General features: G+C 36.6%; 1 protein-coding gene across 1 annotated transcript in view; it reads right to left on the minus strand.

Moving 5' to 3' along the window:
- PKN2 (protein kinase N2) overlaps positions 1 to 23,896 on the minus strand; it is a 171,834-nt gene that overhangs the window by 91,686 nt on the left and 56,252 nt on the right. The window contains 1 exon segment of the mRNA XM_017850747.1: positions 7,393 to 7,698. Coding sequence (XP_017706236.1) covers positions 7,393 to 7,698 — 306 coding nt within the window.

Raw genomic sequence — 23,896 nt, forward strand, 5'->3', positions numbered from 1 at the left:
AAAAAAAAAAAAAAAAAAAAAAAAAATAAAGAACATGAGGGAGATTTATAGGGCATTGGAAGTATTCCTTTTTCTGAATGTGGTGGCAGTTAGATGAATTTATCTTAGAATTCATGGAGAGGTATACTAAAAATATATATACAATTTTACTACATATTAACTGTTTTAGAAAATACATCATAAAAAGAATTCAAGTATTAGGGAATCTATACATTTAATCTCAAGATTTTAAAGATGAGGAAAGAAATCCAGGAGTTGAAAAGAGCAACTTACTAATGATCACACTATTGAAATGGGCAGGGCAACAGATAAAAAGAAAATTAAATCTTCATTTCTATTCATCCAAGACCATAAACTATTCTTTAGTCATGAACAAAGTTCCCTCAATACAGATATATTTTAGGAATTTTAGAAGAATTTGCTAAGATTAACCCCACAAAATCCCAATATAATATTAGGTATATTATATTACTAAATTAGTATTTCCCTTCTGAATATTTCAAATATTAAAGAAAACATTAACCAAATAAGTAGAAACCAATTTAAGCTTGGTGGGGTTTGAAAATATAAGAATGGCACAAGAAAACTGAGATGAAAACAGAGACTATACGCTACCCACATTATTATATATACTTAATAAAACATAAAAAAATGTTCTTATAGTCTTCTTCAGTGATTATATACCTAAAGAAACCAAGATTCAGGAAACTGGCTCTTTCCCAAAAGAGTGTTAGGTTCCAACTAAGGCTTAGATTACCACTCCATTTTACAGAGATGAGTAATCTTTTTTCATAAGGTACATTTAGCCTCAGCTAACCATCACTGTAATTTCCACATATGATGACAACAATACCCCTTTAAACAATTTTTATTTCTAATCAACAAATTACGTATTTATGGGGTACAATGTGATGTTTCATTACATTTATACATTGTAGAATGATCAAACTAGGCTAAGGAATCTATCACCTCAAATATTTATTTATTCACAGTGAGATTTAATAACCTTTCTTTTAGCTATTTTGAAGTATACAGTACATCGCTATTAACTATAGACACCATGCTGTGTAATAGATCACCACAACTTATTCCTCCTGTCTAAAACTTTTTAACCTGTGACCAACATCTTCCTCTTTCCCATTTACCCATCCTCCCCCTCCCCAGCTCAAGCCTCTGGTAATCAGCATTCTCTTCTACTTCGATGAGTTGGTCTTTTTAAGATTTCACACATAAGTGAGATCATCAGCTATTTGTCTTTCTGTGTCTGGTTTATTTCATTTAGCATAAGGTCCTCTAAGTTCATTCATGTTGCAAATGGCAGAATTTCCTACATCTTTAAGGCTGAATAGTATTGCACTGTGTTTATATACCATGTCTTAAAAATACATTTATCTGTTGATGGGCACTTCAGTTGTTTGGATATCTTGGCTATATAATGCTGGAATGAACATAGGAGGGCAGACATCTCTTCGACATGCTGATTTCAATTTCTTTAAATATATACCCAGAAGAGGAATTGCTGGATTACATAATAATCCTATTTTTAGTTTTCTCAGAAACCTCCACACTGTCTTCCCAAGTGGCCATACTAATTTTACAATACCAGCAACAATGCACCAGGCTTCCTTTTCTCCATATCCTTGCCAACACTTATCTTCAATTTTTTTGACAATAGCCAATCTAATAGGTATGAGGGGGTATCTCATGGTGGTTTTAATTTGCATTTCTCTGATGGCTACAGATACTGATCATTTTTTCATATTATCTGTTGGCCATTTGTATGACTTCTTTTGATAAATGTCTACTCAGGTCCTTTGCCCATTTTTAAAATAAGATTATTTCTTTTCCTTGAATTCAGTAGTCTGAGTTCCTTATTGACCCCTTATCCAATATACAATTTATAAATATTTTCTCCTATTCTTTGGGTTGTCTCTTCACTCTGTTGTTTCCTTTGCTGTGCAGAAGTATCCAGTTTGATGCAAACCCATTTATCTGTTTTTGCTTTGGTTGCCTCTGCTTTTAAGAAATCACTGCCTTGATCAATGTCAAAGAGTTTACCCTCTATATTTTCTTCTAGCAGTTTTATAGTTTAATGACCGACATTTAAGTCTTATAAATGTATCAGGTAAGATAAAGGTATAAGGTATAAAGGTATAAGGTTTAAAGGTATAAGATATAAAGGTATTATGTATAAGGGTAAGATAAAGGTCCATTTTCATTCTTCTGCAGGTGGATATCCAGTCTTCCCAACACCATTTATTGAAGACTGTCGAGTCCCCACCATGTGTTCTTGGCAGATTTGTCAAAAATCAATTGACTTGAATTGTGTGGGTTTATTTCTGGGCTCTCTTTTCTATTCCATTGGTTAATGAGTCTATTTTTTATGTCATTATCATGTTGTTTGGATTACTATAGCTTTGTAATATTTTGCAATTTGGTAATGTGATGCTTCTAGTTTTGTTCTTTTTGCTCAAGACGGTGCAGAGTCTTTTCTGATTCCATACAAATTTTAGGATTTTTTTTTCTAGTCCTGTGAAGAATGATGTTGGGATTTTGATACGAATTACCTTGAATCTGTAGATCACATTGGGTAGTCTGGATATTTTAACAATATTAATTCTTCCAATTCATGAACACAGGAGATTTTTCCATTTATTTGTACCATCTTCAATTTCTTTCATCAATGTTTTATAGTTTTCTATACAGAGATCTTTCAATTCTTGGTTAAATTTACTAGATATGTTTTATGCTATTAATGAGATTGTTTTCTTAATTTTGTTCTGATATTATATAGTTAGTATATAGAAATGATACTGACTTTTGTATGCTGATTTTGTATCCTGTAACTTGACTGAATTCCTTTATTAGTTCTAACAGATTTATGGTGGAGTCTTTAGAATTTTATACATATATGTAAGATTGTGTTGTTCGCAAACAGACAATTTCACTTCTTCCTTTCCTATTTGTATATCTTTTATTTCTTTTTCTTGCCTAAGTGCTCTAGCTAGGGGTTAGAGACTATGCTGAAAAGAAGTGTTGAGAGTGGGCATCCTGATCTTGTTCTGATCTTAGAAGAAAAGCTTTCAGCTTTTCACCACTAAGTACAATGTTAATTGTGGGCTTGTCATATATAGACTTTCTTGTGTTGAGAAACATTTCTTCTATACCTAATTTGTTCACAGAATTTTTTATCATGAAACAATGCTGAATTTTCTTAAATGATTTTCTGCTCCTATGGGGATAATCTTATGGGCAAAATCATATGATCATCTTTAAAGTATATAGAAGATGAACAAGAAGCTCAGAGTATCATGGGCATGATGAGAAAATAAATAATTCATTACCTACTACTATTAAGAATGAATACATTTATTATACAAATAAGTTTCTCAAACAATCAGACCTTAACATTACAATAAGGAATATTTCAGAGTTTTATAGTTTAAAAGTTCACCTGATAAAAATCCTTATTTTACAAACAATAAACTAAAGATTCAAAGAGATCATTATTACAGAGGTGAATTAAGAACAAGTCCCTGGCCAGGCAGGATGGCTCACGCCTGTAATCCCAGCACTTTGGGAAGCCAAGGTGGGCGAATCACAAGGTCAAGAGATCAAGACTATCCTGGCCAACATGATGAAACCCTGCCTCTACTAAAAATACAAAAATTAGCTGGGGGTGGTGGCGTGGAGCCTGTAGTACCAGCTACTTGGGAGGCTGAGGCAGCAGGATCACTTGAAGGCGGGAGGCGGAGGTTGCAGTGAGCCGAGATTGCACCACTGCACTCTAGCCTGGTGACACAGGGAGACTCCATCTAAAAAAAAAAAAAAAAAAAAAAAAAAAAAAAAACAAAAAAAAAAAAAAAAGAAAAAACTAGAACAAGTCTAACCACTTAGTAATGATTTATACAATGCAGATTTAAATTCTGTCCCTCTTTCCTTCAGTCATTTGTTCTGCTTACTAAGCTTATGTACCCACAACAGGAATTAGTCAAACACTTCTGTTATAAATCCACTCATACCTTTCAGAACTGAAAGCAAAGCACAATGTCCTTGAATCTTCTTGCCAGACCTAATCTAAAATAAGTTTACCTTAGTGTGCAAGGTAAAACATCTAAAATTTTATGGCAAACTGGCCTAAAATTAATGACATTAATTTTAATCCTCTATGTTGTGATTGTTGCTTTTTATGTTGTTAAGTTAGTAAAGCGGGAAAAAGAAAAAATAACTTATTACCAAGTTGTGTAAATGTGCCATTTGCAAACAGAATTTTTTTAAATAAAATAAAAATCTGACGAACTCATCAAGTCTAAACAAACTGAAGTATTAAGAAGTCACAGTATAAAGTTGTATTTCATATATCATCTGCCCTCCAATTATCTGAAATGTCAGTATTAAAAATGGTCAGTATAATAAGTTTCTGGCTTAAGTCTTTGTTTTCTAAGTTATTTAATGTTTCAAGTGTCATAATAATTAGGCTTTGATACTAATTCTAAAGACTAATATAAGATGTGGATTTGCTGGGTGTTTTTCTATTTTGAGATATAATATTCACAAGTGAACACCTACTATGTTTCAGTTTCTGTAATAAGTCTTTAAAATAGATGAGTGAACACATGTCCCTCCCCTCAAGGAGAAGACAGTTTAGTAAGTGATATAAACATGTACAGGCCGGGCGCGGTGGCTCAAGCCTGTAATCCCAGCACTTTGGGAGGCCGAGACGGGCGGATCACGAGGTCAGGAGATCGAGACCATCCCGGCTAATATGGTGAAACCCCGTCTCTACCAAAATACAAAAAACTAGCCGGGCGAGGTGGCGGGCGCCTGTAGTCCCAGCTACTCGGGAGGCTGAGGCAGGAGAATGGCGTAAACCCAGGAGGCGGAGCTTGCAGTGAGCTGAGATCCGGCCACTGCACTCCAGCCTGGGCGACAGAGCGAGACTCCGTCTCAATTAAAAAAAAAAAAAAAAAAAAAAAAACATGTACAGAAATATGTTACAATGCCACAATGAATGGATAAAGTAGCACAGAGAAGACAGAGCAGAAAATGTCATGGAAGGTTTTATAGTAACACCTAAAAATTGGTTTTTAAGGGTGATCAGGAATTTGATAGGACTTAAAGGAGGTAATTTCTTTATATAAAACACGAGGAAAGACAAATTCAATCTAAAGTGATAGAAGATGGATCAGTGGGTTCCTATGGCCAGGGTTGGGGATCATGGTTTAGCTGGGAAGGAATATATGAGAACCACTGAAGTGATGAAAATATTCTGGATCGATTGTAGAGATGGTTAGCTGGGTGCACACACACATTTATTAAAAATCATTAAATCATGTACTTAAAATATGTGCATTTTGTCATATGTAATTTATACTTCAATAAACTTTTTTTTTTTTTTTTGAGACAGAATTGCTCTCTGTTGCCCAGGCTGGAGTGCAGTGGCACGATCTTGGCTCAACACAACCTCTGCTTCCTGGGTTCAAGAAATTTTCAGGCCTCAGCCTCCTGAGTAGCTGGAACTACAGGCACACGCCACCACGTCAACTAATTTTTGTATTTTTAGTAGAGACAGGGTTTCACCATGTTGGCCTGGCTAGTCTTGAACTCCTGGCCTCAAGTGATCTGCCTGCCTTGGCTTCCCAAAGTGCTAGGATTACAGGCATGAGCCACTGTGCCCGGCCACAGTAAAGTTAACTTTTACAAAAGGAATGGGGAAACCAAATGGGCTCCTCGTGTTGATAAAACTCTTCTATATTCCAGTGAATCACAAGGTAGTTATCAGTATTCTGTGAGGAGGAAAATTTCTCTAAATAAACAGAGTTTAAAGCTCCAGTGCTGTTTCTTATTTTAGACTGCTCTTAAAGATGTAACAGGCAAAAAAAACAAAAAAAAACAAAAAAACAAAAAAAAAAACAACGTAGAGTTTGGCAGAGTTCCATGGAACAGGCTATTTCTAAGTTTATATATTACTAAAAACAGCATTTTCGTAATACATTATTTCCATTTATTAACATAATTATTGAGTGTGTAAGGATACTAGATGAAGAGCTGAAGGGTTCTTTTTAACTAGATTGGTGATTCTGAAAAAATTAATTTACATCTTTGGGATTATTTCAATCTAAAATTAGAAGGTGGGTTTCCTATTACTTCTTTAATTTTAAAGTTTCAATTATTCTTACAAGGTTGAAATCTCTACATAGACAGCCTCCTAACAAGAGCCCTAAAACCCAGATGTTGAAAGTGATGTCGAAAACCAAGTTTTAACAAGAACACTAAATATCAGTAGCGTTTTCTGCAACTTTTGAGATGGTAAATATTTAAGGTTCTTAGCCAAATTTATGTATTTTCTTAATCAAAATCAAAATTACTTACATCTATTATTTATTAGCTAATCACACAGGTTCTTCTAAATTTTCTACCATGCTATAGCTATATTACTCTATACACTCTCATACTCTTTTTCTTTGCAAACAAAAAATTTGACAGTTATAGAGATTGATAATGTCTTGAGACCTTGAACCAAATGCAAATATCCTTGCAATTATTATTGCAAGGATAAGACCAAATGTATCTTACATAAGTTTTTGTATAAAAAGTTAAAGAAAGACTATACATACTGATGGGTGAATATTGGCACAAACATAGAATTTTTTTTACCTGGAAGGATATACAACAAAAAGTAATGTTACCTTTAAGGAGACAGTCTAAGAAAGAAAGAGGTGGTTTTTTAATTTTACTTTCTGTACCATTAAAAAAATTCCAACATAAATATTAATTCTATTGTTTAAAATTATGTTTTACATTGAAATCATAGGTTATATTTTCCCTTTTATTTTCTATACTTAAAGAAAATAAAAGTAATGTGTAACAGTTTTTTCTATTGTTTTTCTTTGTGAACATATATAGTGTTTTTTTTTTGAACACCATGCCTAGTAGTTTAGTTGTTAATTCAGTTGCTTAGAGCACAAAGAATGAAGGCCATAGGTCTGATTAATTACATCTGCAAAGAATAAAACCATCTCTTGTTCAAAGAACACAGTTTTAACTTTAAGTCAGCTGGCAAACTTGTGCTGTTGATTACAGGATAAATCAGGTAAGAGCATGTGATTGACTCAATACAAAACATTAATACTGGAGACTCATTCTAAGTAATGTCCTACCAACAGAGAGTAAGAGAGAATACATTAGGGTTATTAAATTCTAACTAAACATTTCAATTTCCATACCTATCAACTTCTGCCCTTCTGAACAGAATATAAATAAGACCTTAACCAAAAGAGAAAAGTCTGTGTACTTTCAGAAAAGCTAAAACTATTCATGTACCAAAACTTACTATTTTCTAAAAGATACATTTTTTAAAATATACCATATAAACATCAAATAAAGCATTACTATACCTGTAATATCTTCTGGATCTGATACAACAATATGTGCATTTAATTCCTGTAGCTTGTGATGAAGTTCTTCTAATTTTTTATTTGATTTTTTCAAAATGTTGTCTACGTAAGCCAAACTTTTTTTATCTGTTGTGACTTTCCTCAGATTTTCAGCTCCTTCTTTGATTTTCAGTTCTTTCCTTATTTCTCTCTTAATTCGATCCTTGATATCATCCAATTTCTGTTGCACCACTGTATCTGAAAAGTCTAATTTTTGAACAGCACTCACATTCTCAGAAAACGGAAGACTTCGGGAATCCCCCTACAGAAAAAAATAAACATACAAATGTGGGAGTTTAGGAGAGTTGGCTGCTCAGTAAATATGCAGTGTTTTCAGCCTAAGAGAGTCTTTCTTGATTACATTACATTTAACTATATTTATCTCCTTAATAAGCAACAGACCAACTACTTATTGACTTTTATTATAACCACACAAAATAATAAATTCAAGAACTCACTGGCCACTCACTAAATAGCATTACTTGACAAATAGATTTATACTAAAATAAAGTGAACACAACACATCTACACACAAAGGCTGTGTAAAGATAGCGGATTTTGGTATCTTAGGAACCCAGGTTAGATCCCAACCCCTACACTGTGAACCTTGGGCAAGTTACTTAACTTTTCAAATACTCAGTTTTAATAGTCTACAAAATCTAAATAATAATAGTGGCCACCTTTTAGAGATATTGTGATAATTCACAAATATTGTAAATGAAGTTCTAAATACAAGTACTGGACCACTGTAGTCACTTAATAAATAAAAAGTATTATTAAATTCTATAGGTAAACACTAAAAGCTCAGACTTCATCACTACACAATATATTCATGTAACAAAACTGCACTTGTATCCCTTAAATTTATACAAATAAAAAAATTCAATACGTGAGTAATTTTATCTTCTGTAAGAAACTTCTTAAAAATAATACTGGCAAAATAGATACCCTTATGACCACTTTTTAGTTAATAAATTAAATGTACTAGGGCTTGGAAAAACTATATTCAGAGCTCCATTTATACAGTTGTTATTTGGTATGTGTGGAAGGCTGGTTCCAGGATCCCACTATATACCACAATCTAAAGATGCCCAAATCACTTATATAAAATGGTTTAGTATTTGCATATAATCTAAATACACACCCCATACTTTACTCTCTAATTATTTATAATACACAATACAAGTGGTAAGTAAATAGTTGCTATGCTGTATTATTTGTATTATTTTTAGTTAATTTGTTATTTTTCCCTAATACTTTTAATCTGCAAATGGTTGAATCTGCAGATGAAGAATCCACAGATATGAACGGCCAACTGTCTATTTCAAGACAAAGTACATCAATTGGTAATTTGGTTGACTCACTACAAAAGCATCACTACTTGAGAACACCTCTAAACTGTGTTCTATTGATGGAAGCTAAGACAATACACAGCACAGTCACTTTAAAATGAAAATCCAATTAGTTAAGCACAGCTAATCTACATTTACAACAACCAAAGTTATGTTCTAGCTATTTCTATATCATTTACTGTTTCAAAGTCTATTACTATAATACCATTGGATTTAAAATGTTTAAATTCTGAAACACAAGAAACCACAGATAATGGTTACCTCTGGGGAGCAGACTTGAGTTATGAAGGACATAGAAAAGAAAAAGAAATACTGCAGCCTTTTTGTACCTTGAATCACAGACTTCATTAATTCAAAGATATTCTTTAATTTTTTGAGAATTCCTTATACCCATATAAATAAGTTGATGTGAATACTTTCTACATTCATTCTTAATTTCTAAAATTATGTATCATGCAAAATAGTGAAAAGGTGAGCCAATGGGTGATATGGGATCTAGTCTTCGTTTTCATATCAATTTACCTTATGCCTGCAGGTGTATTATGCAAAATATGAAGTAGTTGATTAGTTGATTTCTATAAATCTCTCTCTCTCTCTCTCTCTCTCTCTCTTTTAATTTTTGGTAGAGATGGGATTTTGCCATGTTGTCCAGGCTGATCTCAAACTCCTGGCCTAAGTGATCCTCCCACCTTGACCTCCCAAAGTGCTGGGTTTACAGGCATGAATCACATGCCCCGCCTGTTTCTAGCTAAGAATTCCTTTGAAACTCCAAAAAAAAACAGTACAAAGAAAATTTAATGTTGTTATATATAATTACCAGGTTCCATGGATCCTAGGTTAAGAATTCCTAAAATAGGCCGGGCGCGGTGGCTCAAGCCTGTAATCCCAGCACTTTGGGAGGCCGAGACGGGCGGATCACGAGGTCAGGAGATCGAGACCATCCTGGCTAACACGGTGAAACCCCGTCTCTACTAAAAACTACAAAAAAACTAGCCGGGCGACGTGGCGGCGCCTGTAGTCCCAGCTACTCGGGGAGGCTGAGACAGGAGAATGGCCTGAACCCGGGAGGCAGAGCTTGCAGTGAGCTGAGATCCGGCCACAGCACTCCAGCCTGGGTGGACAGAGCGAGACCTCCGTCTCAAAAAAAAAAAAAAAAAAAAAGGGAATCCTAAAAATAGGTTAATGTGGCACCTGTTAGAAATTATATTTCTGATCACTCTACAGATAAACAATGATCTTCTACCTGAGCCAAAATACTGTCTAGATTTTTCAGTATTTATAATGGAATATAAGTCCTACGATCCATTTGGCTTCCAAAGTTTAAGTGTCTACCCTTGGCTAGTTGTCAAAAACACTAGCACATATCTATTGTCAAAGAATAAAATCCCAAATTCCTATTGTCTAGTTCCTATTGTCAGGTAAAGTGGACTGAGGCAAAAAATGCTTAGATAAAAAAGTAGGTTAAGCCAGTTCCATTCCTCCAAATATTTTTGTTTCAATCCTTACACAATCATCAGAAAACACTTTATGAACCGCTTTCACAGATTTGTTCTTTAATATTACCTACAAAGCCAGAGGTCTGCAAAATTTCTTTGTTCATGATACTCTTAGTATCTCAGGAAATTATTCCTTATTTCTCATAGGCCAGAAGAAATACCTAACAGTTTCCTTTACTGCCTACTTCAACTGCCATTTCTTTGCACTTTGTTCCTTAAACTGCAATTGTATCAAATTATAAAACTTTACTTCAAGAAATCATCTCTCTTGGCTCAGCCACTAAGCATGCTGCACCTTTGGTATGCACCACCTCTCCTTTCTCCTTCAGTTTATCTCTTTCAAGTCTCTTCTTGGCCCTGTTAACTTTTACTTTGTTTCAAAGATCAAGAACAACTCTCCCTGGGAAACAATTTCCCCTCCAATGCCTTTCTTTAGAATTTAGTTGAATGCCTCCTTTGTGTGCTCTGATATTGTGTATCTTATTGAAACAATTACCCCCTTTTTTATCTGATCACTCTTCAAAGACTATGAGCAATTTGAGGGCAGGGCTTATGCTTGCCAGATTATTTTTTGTTTGTTTTTTAATGACTTGTCCATTATGTTAGTTAATAGTCTCCCTTTAGAATTAAGGAAAACCTGTCACTGCTGAGGAACTCATGCTTTACTCTATCTGATAAATAGAATTTGGAGAAGAGGCAGAGTCAAGATGGCAGAATAAGACTCTCAAGTGACTGACTCCCCACAGAAACATCAATTTGAACGTGATCTATGCATTAAAGTAACTTCACAAGAACCAAGGAACCAGACCAGAGATGACTGTATCTGGCTTTAGCATTACTAAGAAAAGATCAACTGAAGAGGGGAGGAAAGACAGAGGTGCAATGCCTGAATCACCTCTCCCCCAACTATAAGCACAGCACACAGAGAGAGAGACACAGCCCACTTGTGGTAAGGAGAGGAAGTGACTGCAGGACTTTTGACTTGTAGCTCAGTACCGGGCCTACCGTGGTAAAACCCAACACCAGGCAGAACCCCATGGCCCTTAACCGCAGACCAAGGTACTCAGACAAGGACCCATCCTGCCACTATGTGGAAACCTGTGGCCTTAGTGTGACAGACTTGTGTCCTGGCATCTACAGTAGCCTCAGGCCATGAGTGAACTTCAGCAGCAGGAAGGCTATAGTGGTATGGGCCTGGTTGGTGCCCCGGGGATGTAGTAGTCCTGGTGGCAGGATTGGGACCCCATTATCCTTCTTCCAACCCTAGGCAGCACAGCTTGGAGACTGACTCCATCTACTGGGGGAAAAAGAGGGATATAAAAGCAGGACTTTGATCTTGACTTGGTGACAAGCCTGCCATGGTAAAACTCCACACTGGGCAAAATCTGATGTCCCACTGACCCCAAGCTGGCAACCAAAGACCGTGCCTCTGAACTCACTTCAGTGTCAGGCAGAGAGACATGGTCTCAGTGGAATGGACACTGGGCTACATCACTATGTCTGCGGTGGCCTTGAGCCACAAATAAACCACAGCAGCAGGCAGGCCATAGTTGCATGGGTCTTGAGCATACCCCTGTGCTGTGCTTGTCTTGGCAGCTGTGGTTTTTGGGTGTGACCTAGCATTACAGTGGCCATCTGGCCACAATACTGCCTGCTCCACCTCTTCCCTCAACCCCAGGCAGCACAGTGTGGAGACACTGATGCTTGAAAGGAGGAGAAGGGAACAGATACACAATGTTGTTTTGGAGCATGCCATGGTGAGGCCCAAGCACTGAGCAGAGTGACACAGTGCCTAACGTGTCCTGGCCCCAGATGGAAACTCACACACCCAGAGAGACAAACTACCTTCCAGTCTCTCCTCTAGTTGATCTGGGCCAGAACACAAACCAACTGTGAATTCACTGCAAACCTGGGCTTACGGTGCCATCTAGTGCTGAAACAGTGATAGTGGCCAAGAGCTCGGAGAACACAATAATTGCCCTGCTTAGAATTTCTGGAATAACAGGAACAAACCACCACCAGACTGTGAACAGGGAATAAACAGCTAATCCCTCAATGTTCAGATGTTGTGGCAGGCCAAAGGCATGAAGAATACTCAGGGATTGGGCACAGTGGCTCACGCCAACAACTGGGAGGCTGAGGTGGGTGGATCACCTGAGGTCAGGAGTTTAAGACCAGTCTGTCCAACATGGTAAAACCCTATCTCTACTAAAAATATAAAAATTAGCCAGCAGTGGTAGTACATGCCTGTAATCTCAGCTACTCAGGAGGCTGAGGTTGGAGAACCGCTTGAACCTGGGAAGCAGAGGCTGCAGTGAGCCAAGATTGCTCCACTGCACTCGACCCTAGGCAACAAAGTGAGTGAGACTCTGTCTCAAAGAAAAATTTTAAGAAAGTATTTAGGAACCACCATTTCATGAAACAAACAAAATAAGGCACCAGGAAACAACCCTCAAGTGATGGAGATGTGTGATGTCTCAGAGAATTCAAAATAGCTGTTTCAAGGAAACTCAATGAACTTCAATAAAGCACAGGGGAAGAATTCAGTGATTTATCAGAGAAACTTGAGAGATTAAACAAACTGAAATCCTGGAGCTGAAAAATACAATGAACAAAATGAAGAATGCAATAGAGAATATCAACAGCAGAATCTATCAAATAGAAAAATCTGAGCTTGAAGACAAGCTGTTTGAAAACACATAGCTGGAGGAGAAACAATTTTAAAAAGGGTAAAAGGGAATGAAGAAAGTTTACAGAACCATGCGACAGCATCAAAAGAGCAAATATTTGGGTTACTGGGCTTCAAGAGGGAATTGAGAATGACAAAGGGGTAGAAAGCTTATTCAAAGAGATACTAACACAAAACTTCCCAAAACTGGAGAAAGATACAAATATCCAGGTATAGAAAGGTCAAAAGTTACCAACGAGACACAACCCAAATAAGGCTACCCCAAGAAATACTATAATCAAATTCTCAAAGATCAAAGACAAAAAGATTTTGAAAGCAACAAAAGAGGCAAGTAACATATACGGAAGTTCCAATCTGTCTAGCAATAGATTTCTCAGTAGAAACCTTGTAAGTCAGGATGAGTAAGATGATATATTCAAATTGCTAAAGAAAAGGAAAGGTTGGGGTGAGGGGTGGGGTGGGATGTCAACCAAGAATACTGTACCCAGGACAGCTATCCTTTAGAAATAAAGCAGAGATAAAGACTTTGCCAGACAAATGAAAGCTAAGAGAATTTATCATCATCAGATATGTCTTACAAGAAATGTCAAAAAAAAAAAAAAAAAAAAAAAAAAGGCCAGGAACAATGGTTCACACCTGTAATCTCAGCACTTTGAGTGGCCAAGGTGGAAGGACTGCTTGAGCTCAGGAGCTCAAGGCCTTGGGTGGCATATCAAGACTTTGACTCTACTAAAAATGAAAATTAAAAAATCAGCTGGCTGTGGTGGCATGTGGCTGTAGTTCCAGATACTTGGGAGGCTGGGATGGAGGATCATTCAAGTCCAGGAGATCAAGACTGCAGTGAGCCATGATCGCACACTGCCCTCTAGCCTGAAGGACAGAATGAGACCCTGTCTCAAACATACAAGCAAACAAAAAATGCTAAAAACAGTTATTCAAATGAAGAAAGGGACTCTGACGTGTAACAAGAAAACATCTTAAAGGTATAAAACTCACTAGTAAGTATACTGGAAGACAGAATACTGTAATACTATAAATGTGGTACATAAACCACTTACATCTTTAATTATGAAGGCTGAAAACAAAACTATTAAAATAGTAACTATTTTAATTTGCCAAGAGATGGGCAATTTAAGATGTAAAATGGGACATCAAAAATTACAAATGTGGGAGAAAATGGAGTTAAAATGTAGAGCTTGTTTTTTATTTCTTTTCCTATCTTTATAATCAAAGTTGGGTTGCTATCAGTTTAAAATGTCTCATTTTAAGATTTTTTTCTTTTTTTTTTTTTTTTTTGAGACGGAGTCTTGCTCTGTCGCCCGGGCTGGAGTGCAGTGGCCGGATCTCAGCTCACTGCAAGCTCCGCCTCCCGGGTTCACGCCATTCTCCTGCCTCAGCCTCCCGAGTAGCTGGGACTACAGGCACCCGCCAGGTCGCCCGGCTAGTTTTTTGTATTTTAGTAGAGACGGGGTTTCACCATGTTAGCCAGGATGGTCTTGATCTCCTGACCTAGTGATCCGCCCGTCTCGGCCTCCCAAAGTGCTGGGATTACAGGCTTGAGCCACCGCGCCCGGCAAGATTTTTTTTTCATGAGCTTCATGATAACTGCAAAGTAAAAACCTATAAGAAATACACCAAAAATAACAGGCAAACCATCAAAACACATTACTAGAGAAAATCACCTAACCATAAAGAAAGACAGCTAGAGACCATAAACAGCTAAAGCAATGCAGAGCAAAAAGAACAAAGCTGGAGGCATCATACTCCTTGACTTCAAAACACACTACATAGCTATAGTAATCAAAACAGCAAGGTACTGGTATAAAAAAGACACAGAGATCAATGGAACAGAAGACAGCCCAGAAATAAATCCATACATCTACAGTTTATTCATTCTTGACAAAGGTGCCAAGTACACTCAATGGGGAAAGTGCAGTAAGTGGTATTGGGAAAACTGGATATCCACATCAGAAGAATGAAATTAGATTCTTACCTCTCACCACAGGCAAAACTCAACTCAAAATGGATTAAAGACTTAAATGTTAAGACCCCGAACTACAAAATCACAAGAAGAAAACATGGGGGAAATATAGAGGAAAGCTCCATGTCACTGGTCTAGGCAAGTATATTTTGCACAAAACCTGAAATGCACGGGCAACAAAAGCAAAACAGTTTGAGCATTCTAAATCCAAAACTCTAAAATGCTCCAAAATCTTTTTTTTTTTTTTTAAAGATATGGTCTCACTCTGTTACCCAGGCTGGAGTGCAGTGGTACAACCATTGCTCATTAGCAACCTTGAAATATTGGACTCAAGTGATCCTCCCACCTTAGCCTCCAAGTAGCTAAGACTACAGGTGTGCTCCACTATGCCTAGCTAATTTTTATTTTTTGTAAAGACAGGGTCTTGCTACGTTGCCCAGGCTGGCCTTGAACTGATGGCATCAAGTGATCCTCCTGCCTTAACCTCCGCAAATTGTTAGGATTATAGGCGTGAGTCATGAAACCTTTTGATTGCCAACATGATACTCAAACTAAATGCTTATTGGAACATTTTGAATTTTCAATATTTCAATTTGGAATGCTCAACCAGTAATTATAATGCAAATATTCCAGAACCTGAGAAAAAATCCAAAATCCAAAATCCTCTGGTTGTAAGCATTTCAGATACAGGATACTTACTTAACCTGTACAGACAAATGGAATTGTATCGAACTAAAAATCTTCTGCATAATTAAGGTGACAATCAACAGAGCAAGGATGCCAGTCACAGATTGGAAGAATACATTTACAAACTACACAACTGATAAAGGGTTAATACCCAAATATAAAGACCTCAAGCACTCAGTAACAAACAAATAACCTGATCAAAAAATGGGCAAAAGGCCTGCTAGACATTTCTCCAAAAAAGAACATACAAACAGCCCACAGGTATATGAAAAAATGTTCAACATCACTAATCATCAAAAAATACAAGTCAAAACGATATCACCTCACTCTAGTTAGAATAGGTACTCTCAAAAAAATCAAAAGATAGCAGGTGTTGATGAGGGTATGGATAAAAGGGAACCCTTATACACTGCTGGTGGGCATGTACAGCCATTATGGAAAACAGCATGGAAGGATGCTCAAAATATTTTAAACAGAACTACCATATGATCCGGTAATCCCACTACTGGGTATATATATCCAAAGAAAATGACATCAGTATGTTTTAGATATCTGCACTCCTATGTTTATTACAGCATTATTCACAATAGCCAAGATATGGAATCAACCTAAATGTCTATCAAAGAGAAAAACTATTTTTATGTTTCTTGTTACATATTCCCAACTTTTTCATACCCATTAGCCCATCTTTCCCTACCCCTTTATCCCCGCTCCCCTCTCGTCCTCTCATAACTACCATTCTACTCTCTACCTCTGTGAGAACAACCGTTTAGATTCCACCTATGAGTGAGATCATGTGGTATATGTCTTTCTGTGCCTGGCTTAGTGTCTTCTAGGTACATTCATATCATCTGAAATGACAAGATTACATTATTTATGACTGAATAATAATCCATTGTGTATATATACTATATTTTCTTCATCCACTTACCAGACTTCATTTAAAAAGTTGGGAATATAAAACAAGAAATGTAAAAATAGTGTTTCTCTTTGATCTAGCACTCTAATTCTAGAAATCTAACCTAAGATAATAATTAGAAATTTTTGTTATATAGAATGGTCAATTCGATAATTTTAAAATTAATCAATAATATGTGCAATGCACTGTATTGGGCACAGACAGACTTCCTTACAAAGCTTACAAATATCAGGGCTTTAAACCAACTTTAGAAAAGAGCAAGTTCAGGATGCTACTTAAGTGTCATAACAAAAGAATTTCAAGTCAGCTAGGGAATAAAGAAAGGTTTCCCTTATTTATGCCCTTGATTAGTTAACAGTAGTATATGCAGCTGATATATTGCTGTGTAAACATAATTTTATTTCAAGTTATGTTAAAAATAAGAACTTTAAAAGTAGAGGGAAAGATAAATTAGGAGGGATTTCCATTTTATTTTCAAAGTTTTCCATGTTTTCTCTATTTTTTTGACAATAAAATTTTCTCCACTTTTTTTTTTTATCTTGTCTAATAAGGAAAAAGACATTATTTAAAAGAGACCAAAAGAACCAAAAGTAATATTAACTTTATTTCAATTTTGGAAAATGTAAAAGCTTATAATCATATCTTATACTACATTATATCTGCTACTTAACCTTGCCACTTTCATTCAACACAATTTTCTACTATAAGGGACCAAACTACAGACTACACAGTCCATTGTACTTAAATTACCTCATGTGCCAGTCAAGTATTTCAAATACACAAATGTGATAATATGTATTTGGTAAATACAACTTTTACTTTATAAAATAATGAAATTCTTATTTTGAGACCCAAACATAAACAGACATTTTCAATTTAATATACTTCAACAAACGCAAAGTAAAGTTAAGAAAAACACTGAAATAAGAGTAAGACCAGATTCAAAGAACAAAATGAAAATGGACTATCACTCGTGACCAAGTACTTCATTTAGGGAGAGACAGGAGAGGATGTTTACTCCTCACTGGTCCAGTTCCCAGAGAAGTGAAAAAGCTGTTACTCTCTCTACATTTCAGAAATATAAAACAGTCTGACCTGACAGATGCCAAGAAATGTCAGAGTACCCATAAAAACTCACTGGATACAATGATTCATATACTATGTTAGCTAGAAGGAATTTCAAAAACCATTTAGTCTAACCTTCTTGATTTTAGTTTTGGGGAAAGCATGCTTAAAAGAGCTAAGCAACGAACTGTCAGAGACCTGGCTGGGTTCAGCTTACTAGTCTTCTGACTCCTGGGAAATTGCTTTCTTATTTACTCCATACCACCTTCTTAGAGGGGCCCCCTGAAACACGCACTTATCTATATTTGAACTACATCTTGACCAGACTGATTTGCATTAATTAATAGATATTACCGGCCTTAAGTCAGGGATATTGGCAGAACACATTTCTTCTTCTCTAATTTCACCCTAATCCAACATTCTGTGCCTCAAAAGGAGAGTGCTCTCAACTAGAAAGAAAGAAACCAATTCAAACACAAGCCCAGTACACGGGCTATGCAATTCAAGCATATTATCCTGTCTATCTATACCTGTTCGCTCATCTATCTTTTGGTTTTCCTATCATACAGGGTTTAAAAAAAAAAAAACAACTTTATTTATTTATTCAAAACATGCATTGAGTTCTAGGCAATGAAATATAAAGATAAAAATGACCTGATCCTTCTTTCTTTCTGGTATTCAATTTATTAAAGAAGACAGACATGAAAACCAAATATAATTTAAAAGAGCAGCAAAGGCTTCCCACAAATGTAGGCCATATTGTGTTTTTTGTTTCTTTGTTTTGAACAGGAGGCTCAGTTAGAATGTTGTGTTATGGAAAAAATGAAGCATTTGGCATCAGAATGACCATGTATAAATTCTGATACTGCAATCATGCTAAAGCTTCGATTTCCTCATCTGTGAAATGGAATTATTATAACTGCCTGACCATATTATTTTTAAGTCTCATAATGTCCATGTCCACTGAAAAAATATGCTTTCATAGCAACAGTACAGTTTCTGGCACGTAGTTGGTACTGAAGCAGGTAGCGCTGGGTGCCTATGTAATACCATCCTCCTATTATCCTCACTTAAAAAACAACAACGAAAAAGAAAACCTCCCATTTTGTTAGATGCAACAATGTGTACAGCTAAAATTCTCACTTCACCAGGCTCTCCTGCAGCTAGAAGTAACCATATTACCACATTTCATCAAAGAAAACTAAGCCGAGGATTTTGATACAAGCTTTTACTACTCCTTTTCTTTTTGCCTGGAATGCAGACCCAAGACCTGAAAGTACAGCAGTCATCTTGTAACAATGAGGAACAAAAAGGACAAAACCCAATACACTAAGGATAGCAGAGCAGAAAGAGAGAGAGTCTGGGTCCCTGATGGCCTTACTGGGCACTGCTACACAAGCCCTAGACTGGCTACCCTTATACTTCGTGTTTCAGATGGAAAATAAATCCCTATTTGATTAAGGCAAGATCATATAGGGCCCTGTGGGCCAATATAAAGACTTTGGTTTTTATTTTGAATGAAATGGAAACTCAAGGCAGGGTTTCAGCAAAGAAATGATATAGTCCGACCTGTGTTAGGAAATAATAGATTCAAGGAAGGCAGGGAAACAGTTGTGAAGCTATGGTAGATTGTTATAAAATGGCCTCAAGTGAATCCTGCCTCTCTGCATTCACACCCTTCCACACTGACTCTGGGGTAGTTTTCTGAGGGACTCTCACTGAAGTGACATTCTACTGATGTATAGGAGTTCCAAGTACAGGCTTCAAGAGAGCTCATAGCTTGTTTTTCCTCTTAAAAACCAACTGCTATGTAAAGAAGTCCAAACTATTCTGCTTGAAAGAGAGACAACATGGAAGATGAGAGAAACCATATGGAAAGAGACTATGTGTATGAGAACAAAAGCTTTCCAGCTGTTTTAGCCTTTTCAGCTGAAGCACCAGACATGTGAGTGAAGCCACAGTAGGTATTCCAGTCCAGCTTAGCCACCAGCTGAATACAGCTGCATAAGTGAGTCCAGTTGAGATTAGGAAAAGAAACACCTACTATACCCAAAGACTCTTGAGATGAGTTTGCTATGCTGCAAGAGACACATAATAAAGAGGCTATTGTACTAATCCAGGCAATAAATGATGATAGTTCTAAGCAGTCTTTTCAAATACAATTATTATCAATTACTTTCTGCGGACTTCTACCGGATAACAACTGCAACAACTGAATTTAAAAGATGGGGATGTTGGCCGGGAGCAGTGGCTCATGCCTGTAATCCCAACACTTTGGGAGGACGAGGCAGATGGATCACCTGAGGTCAGGAGTTCAAGACCAGCCTGGCCAACATGGAGAAACCCCATCTCTACTAAAAATACAAAATTAGCTGGGCATGGTGGCATATGCCTGTAATCCCAGCTACTCGGTAGGCTAAGGCAGGAGAATCGCTTGAACCCAGGAGGCGGAGGTTGTGGTGAGCCAAGATCGTGTCACTGCACTCCAGCCCGGGCACAAGAGTGAAACTCTGTCTAAAAAAAAAAAAAAGATGGGATGTTAATAACATTATCACTGGACATTGGATACAGACTTGGGGGGGAAGACATGATCTATATTAAGCTAAATATGAGTTCATAATGATGTCTCCAAGTTGAATCTATCAGAACACAGATCGTTCTAGCCTCCTCCTTTTGCTTATCTGTAAATCCCAATTCCAACAGTGAGAAACCTGGCTCCTACCATCTACCATCCATTTACTAAATCATTCAGTTCCAGTAAAACGCATAGAAGGATCAGAATTGTTAACCCATGCCCCCATGGGAAACAACTTTATCAACTAAAGTACAGTAGTTACATGGTTATCTATTTTTCTGTAAATCTAAACCTGTTCAAGAATAAAGTCCATTAAAAAACAAAAACAAAATAACCCTTACACTCAGGAGTGTATGTCTAGTGAGAAGACAGACATTAGATAAGCAAACCACAATTAAAAATTTTGATAATTGCAAAGAATGAAAAGCCTGATTGTAATTTAGGTTAAAATATCAAGAAAAGTAGAATTTATTTTCCTTCTCCTGGAAAGTAGTAGTTATTGAGACCTGAGAGATGACTGAGTTATCCAAAAGGAGACAAACAAACATGTGCCTGCTTGAAGAACCAAAACAAAAATTAGAACTGTCAAATTTCTGGTTCTTGACAAGATTGAATAGGCTTGTATCTCTTCACTCCAGCTCAGGTAAATTCAACTAAACACCCTGGACTTAATACAGCAGAGAAGGTAGAAAGGAAAAAACAGACCAGTTAGGAACTTCAGGTCTTGAGGAAGACAAGATACGAATTCTCTGGGTTTTCCTTTAACAGACTTCTCCGGATTGTGCCAGAAGTCTGTAACCTAAAACCAAAGAATAAAAAAAAAAAAAAAAAAGTCCCAAGAAAAACCTGCTTTCTTTAGCCAAATAACTGCAAAACAGGGCAGCCCAGTAGGACAGAAATCTTTTTGACAATACCAACCCTACCCCAGCCAGGCATCTCAGATGCTTCCTACCTTGCTATGTTAGAGGGTATTGAGTGGGGATCTGGACTTCCCATCTGGTACCAGTCAGTGGTCCAGGTTAGTATTTTCAAGTTGGAAGAAAAAAGTGTAGAGTAAACTGGAAGATTTCTACACTTGACCTATGTGGAGAATGTCAATACTAATAATCTGATAAATTACACATGCATATTATAATACCCAAAGGAACCACAAAACAAATAAAAAAAAGAGTGCTATACAGAGAAGTACTATAAGAAATCAAAATGGAAAACTAAAAAAATACATATGTAGCCAAGAAAAGGGAAATGGGAATGAACAGAAAACAAACAATAAAATAGCAAACTTAAGCCCTCACATACCAATAATCACTTTAAATACAAATGGTCTACACACAAAAATTTAAAACACAGATTGGTACAGTAGATTAAAAAAACATGGCCTTGGGCCAGGTGCAGTGGCTCCTGCCTGTAATCCCAGCATTTTGGGAGGCCAAGGTGAAAGGACTGCTTGAGCTCAGGAGTTCAAGACCAGACTGGGCAATATAGTGAGACACCATCACTAAAACAAACAAACAAACAAACAAAACATATGTTACCTAAAGGAACATCGTTTCAAAATATCATGACATAGGTAGGCTAAAAAGGATGGGGAAGAATACACCATATAAACATTAATTTTTTAAAAAAAGTATCCCTATTACTACCAGGAAAAAGCAGACTTCAAAGCAAACAAAATGAAAAAAACAAAAATCGTCATTAAAAATGATAAAAAAGTCTATCCACCAAGATGACATAACAATACTACTTCTGGAAACAACACAGCTTCAAAACACAGCAAGCAAAAACTGATAGAACTATAAGGAGAAATTGAAAAATAGACAATTATAGTTGGGGACTTCAACATCCCTGTCTCAGAAAGACAGAAGTTGTAATAGAAAACCAGGAAGAGTACAAAAGAACTAAACACTACCATCAAAAAGGGAATTTAGGTAACATTTATAGAAATGTTTCACCAAACAAAACAGTAATACATATTCTTTGCAAGCACCCACAAAATGCTCACTATGATAGATCACAGCCTGCATCATAAAACCTAAAGAAATGTAAAGAAACATAAGCATACAGAGTATGAATCAATAACTTAGATGAAATGAACCAATTCTTCAAAAAAAACCACCAAAACTCACCCAATATGAAATAATTTGCATAGTCCTGTATTATACAATATTTTCCAGAAAATCAGAGGGAATACTTCCAATTGCTCTTATGAGGTTGGTGTTACCCTGACAGAAGAAATAAACACAAAAACTAATTTCTCCCATGAATTTAGATGTAATAATCCTCAACAAAATATACTCAAATTGAATTGAGTACTGAAGAAAAAGAATTATACAGTACAACACAGTAGGGTTTACTCCAAGGATATAGGACTGGTTCAATATGCAAAAATCCACCAATATAATCCACCATATATCAGGAGAATAAATATTTAAAAAATCACATGATCATGCCAACTTATGCAGAAAAATTATGTAACAAATTTCCAGAGCTATACATGGCAAAAACTCTAAGCAAACTAGAAATAGAACTTCAACTTGACAAAGAGCATCTACAAAAAAACTTACAGCTAACATCATATGTAATGGTGAAAAACTAAATGCTTTTCCCCAAGATTGGCATTAGGACAAGGATGTCTGCTCTCAGCACTCTTATTCAATGCAACATTAGACATTCTATCTACTACAGTAAGTTAATAAAAAGCATATAAACTGAGAAGGAAGAAATAAAATTCCCCCATTAGCAGATAATAGGGTCATGTACATAGAAAACCCCAAGGAATGTACTAGAAAACATCTACAATAAGTGAGTTCGCAAAACCACAGAATACAAGAGTTATACACAAAAATAATCATTCTTCTATATACTAACAATGATCATGTAGACAACAAAGTTAAAAACACAATACCAGTTACAATCTGTCTAAAAAATTAAAACATAGATAAAAACCTAACAGAATATATATAGAATTGATATGCTCAAATGAATCATAGATCTAAATGTAAAAACCATGAGAAAATCTGTGTTTTCCCCTTTATCTTTTAGAAAAAAATGTAGGAGAAAATCTTCATAACCTGGGGTTAAGCAAAGAGTTCTTAGGACACCAAAAGCATGATCCATAAAATAAGCAAACAAACAAAAAAGATCAATTGGACTTATCAAAATGTAAAACTTTTGCTCTTCAAAAGGTGCTGATAAGTGCACACCATAATCGAAGAAAATATTTGCAAATCACATATGTAAGAGAAGATTCGTATCTGGACCATATAAATAACTATACTTAACAGTAATAAAGCCGGGCGCGGTGGCTCAAGCCTGTAATCCCAGCACTTTGGGAGGCCGAGACGGGCGGATCACTAGGTCAGGAGATCAAGACCATCCTGGCTAACGCTGTGAAACCCCGTCTCTACTAAAAATACAAAAACTAGCCGGGCGAGGTGGCGGGCGCCTGTAGTCCCAGCTACTCGGGAGGCTGAGGCGGGAGAATGGCCCAAACCCGGGCGCCTGAGCTGGCATTGAGCTGAGATCGGGCCTCTGCTCGCCAGTCGGGGCGACAGAGCGAGGACTCCGCCTCAAAAACAAAAAAAAAAAAAAAAAAAAAAAAAAAAAAAAAAAAACAAACAAACTAGCCGGCGAACGCGGTGCGGGCGCCTGTAGTTCCCAGCTACTCGGAGCTGAGCAGGCGAGCAGGAGCGAGCG

Source organism: Rhinopithecus bieti, unplaced genomic scaffold (assembly GCF_001698545.2).
Source record: "Rhinopithecus bieti isolate Rb0 unplaced genomic scaffold, ASM169854v2 scaffold_1467, whole genome shotgun sequence".
NCBI classification, from domain to species: domain Eukaryota; kingdom Metazoa; phylum Chordata; class Mammalia; order Primates; family Cercopithecidae; genus Rhinopithecus; species Rhinopithecus bieti.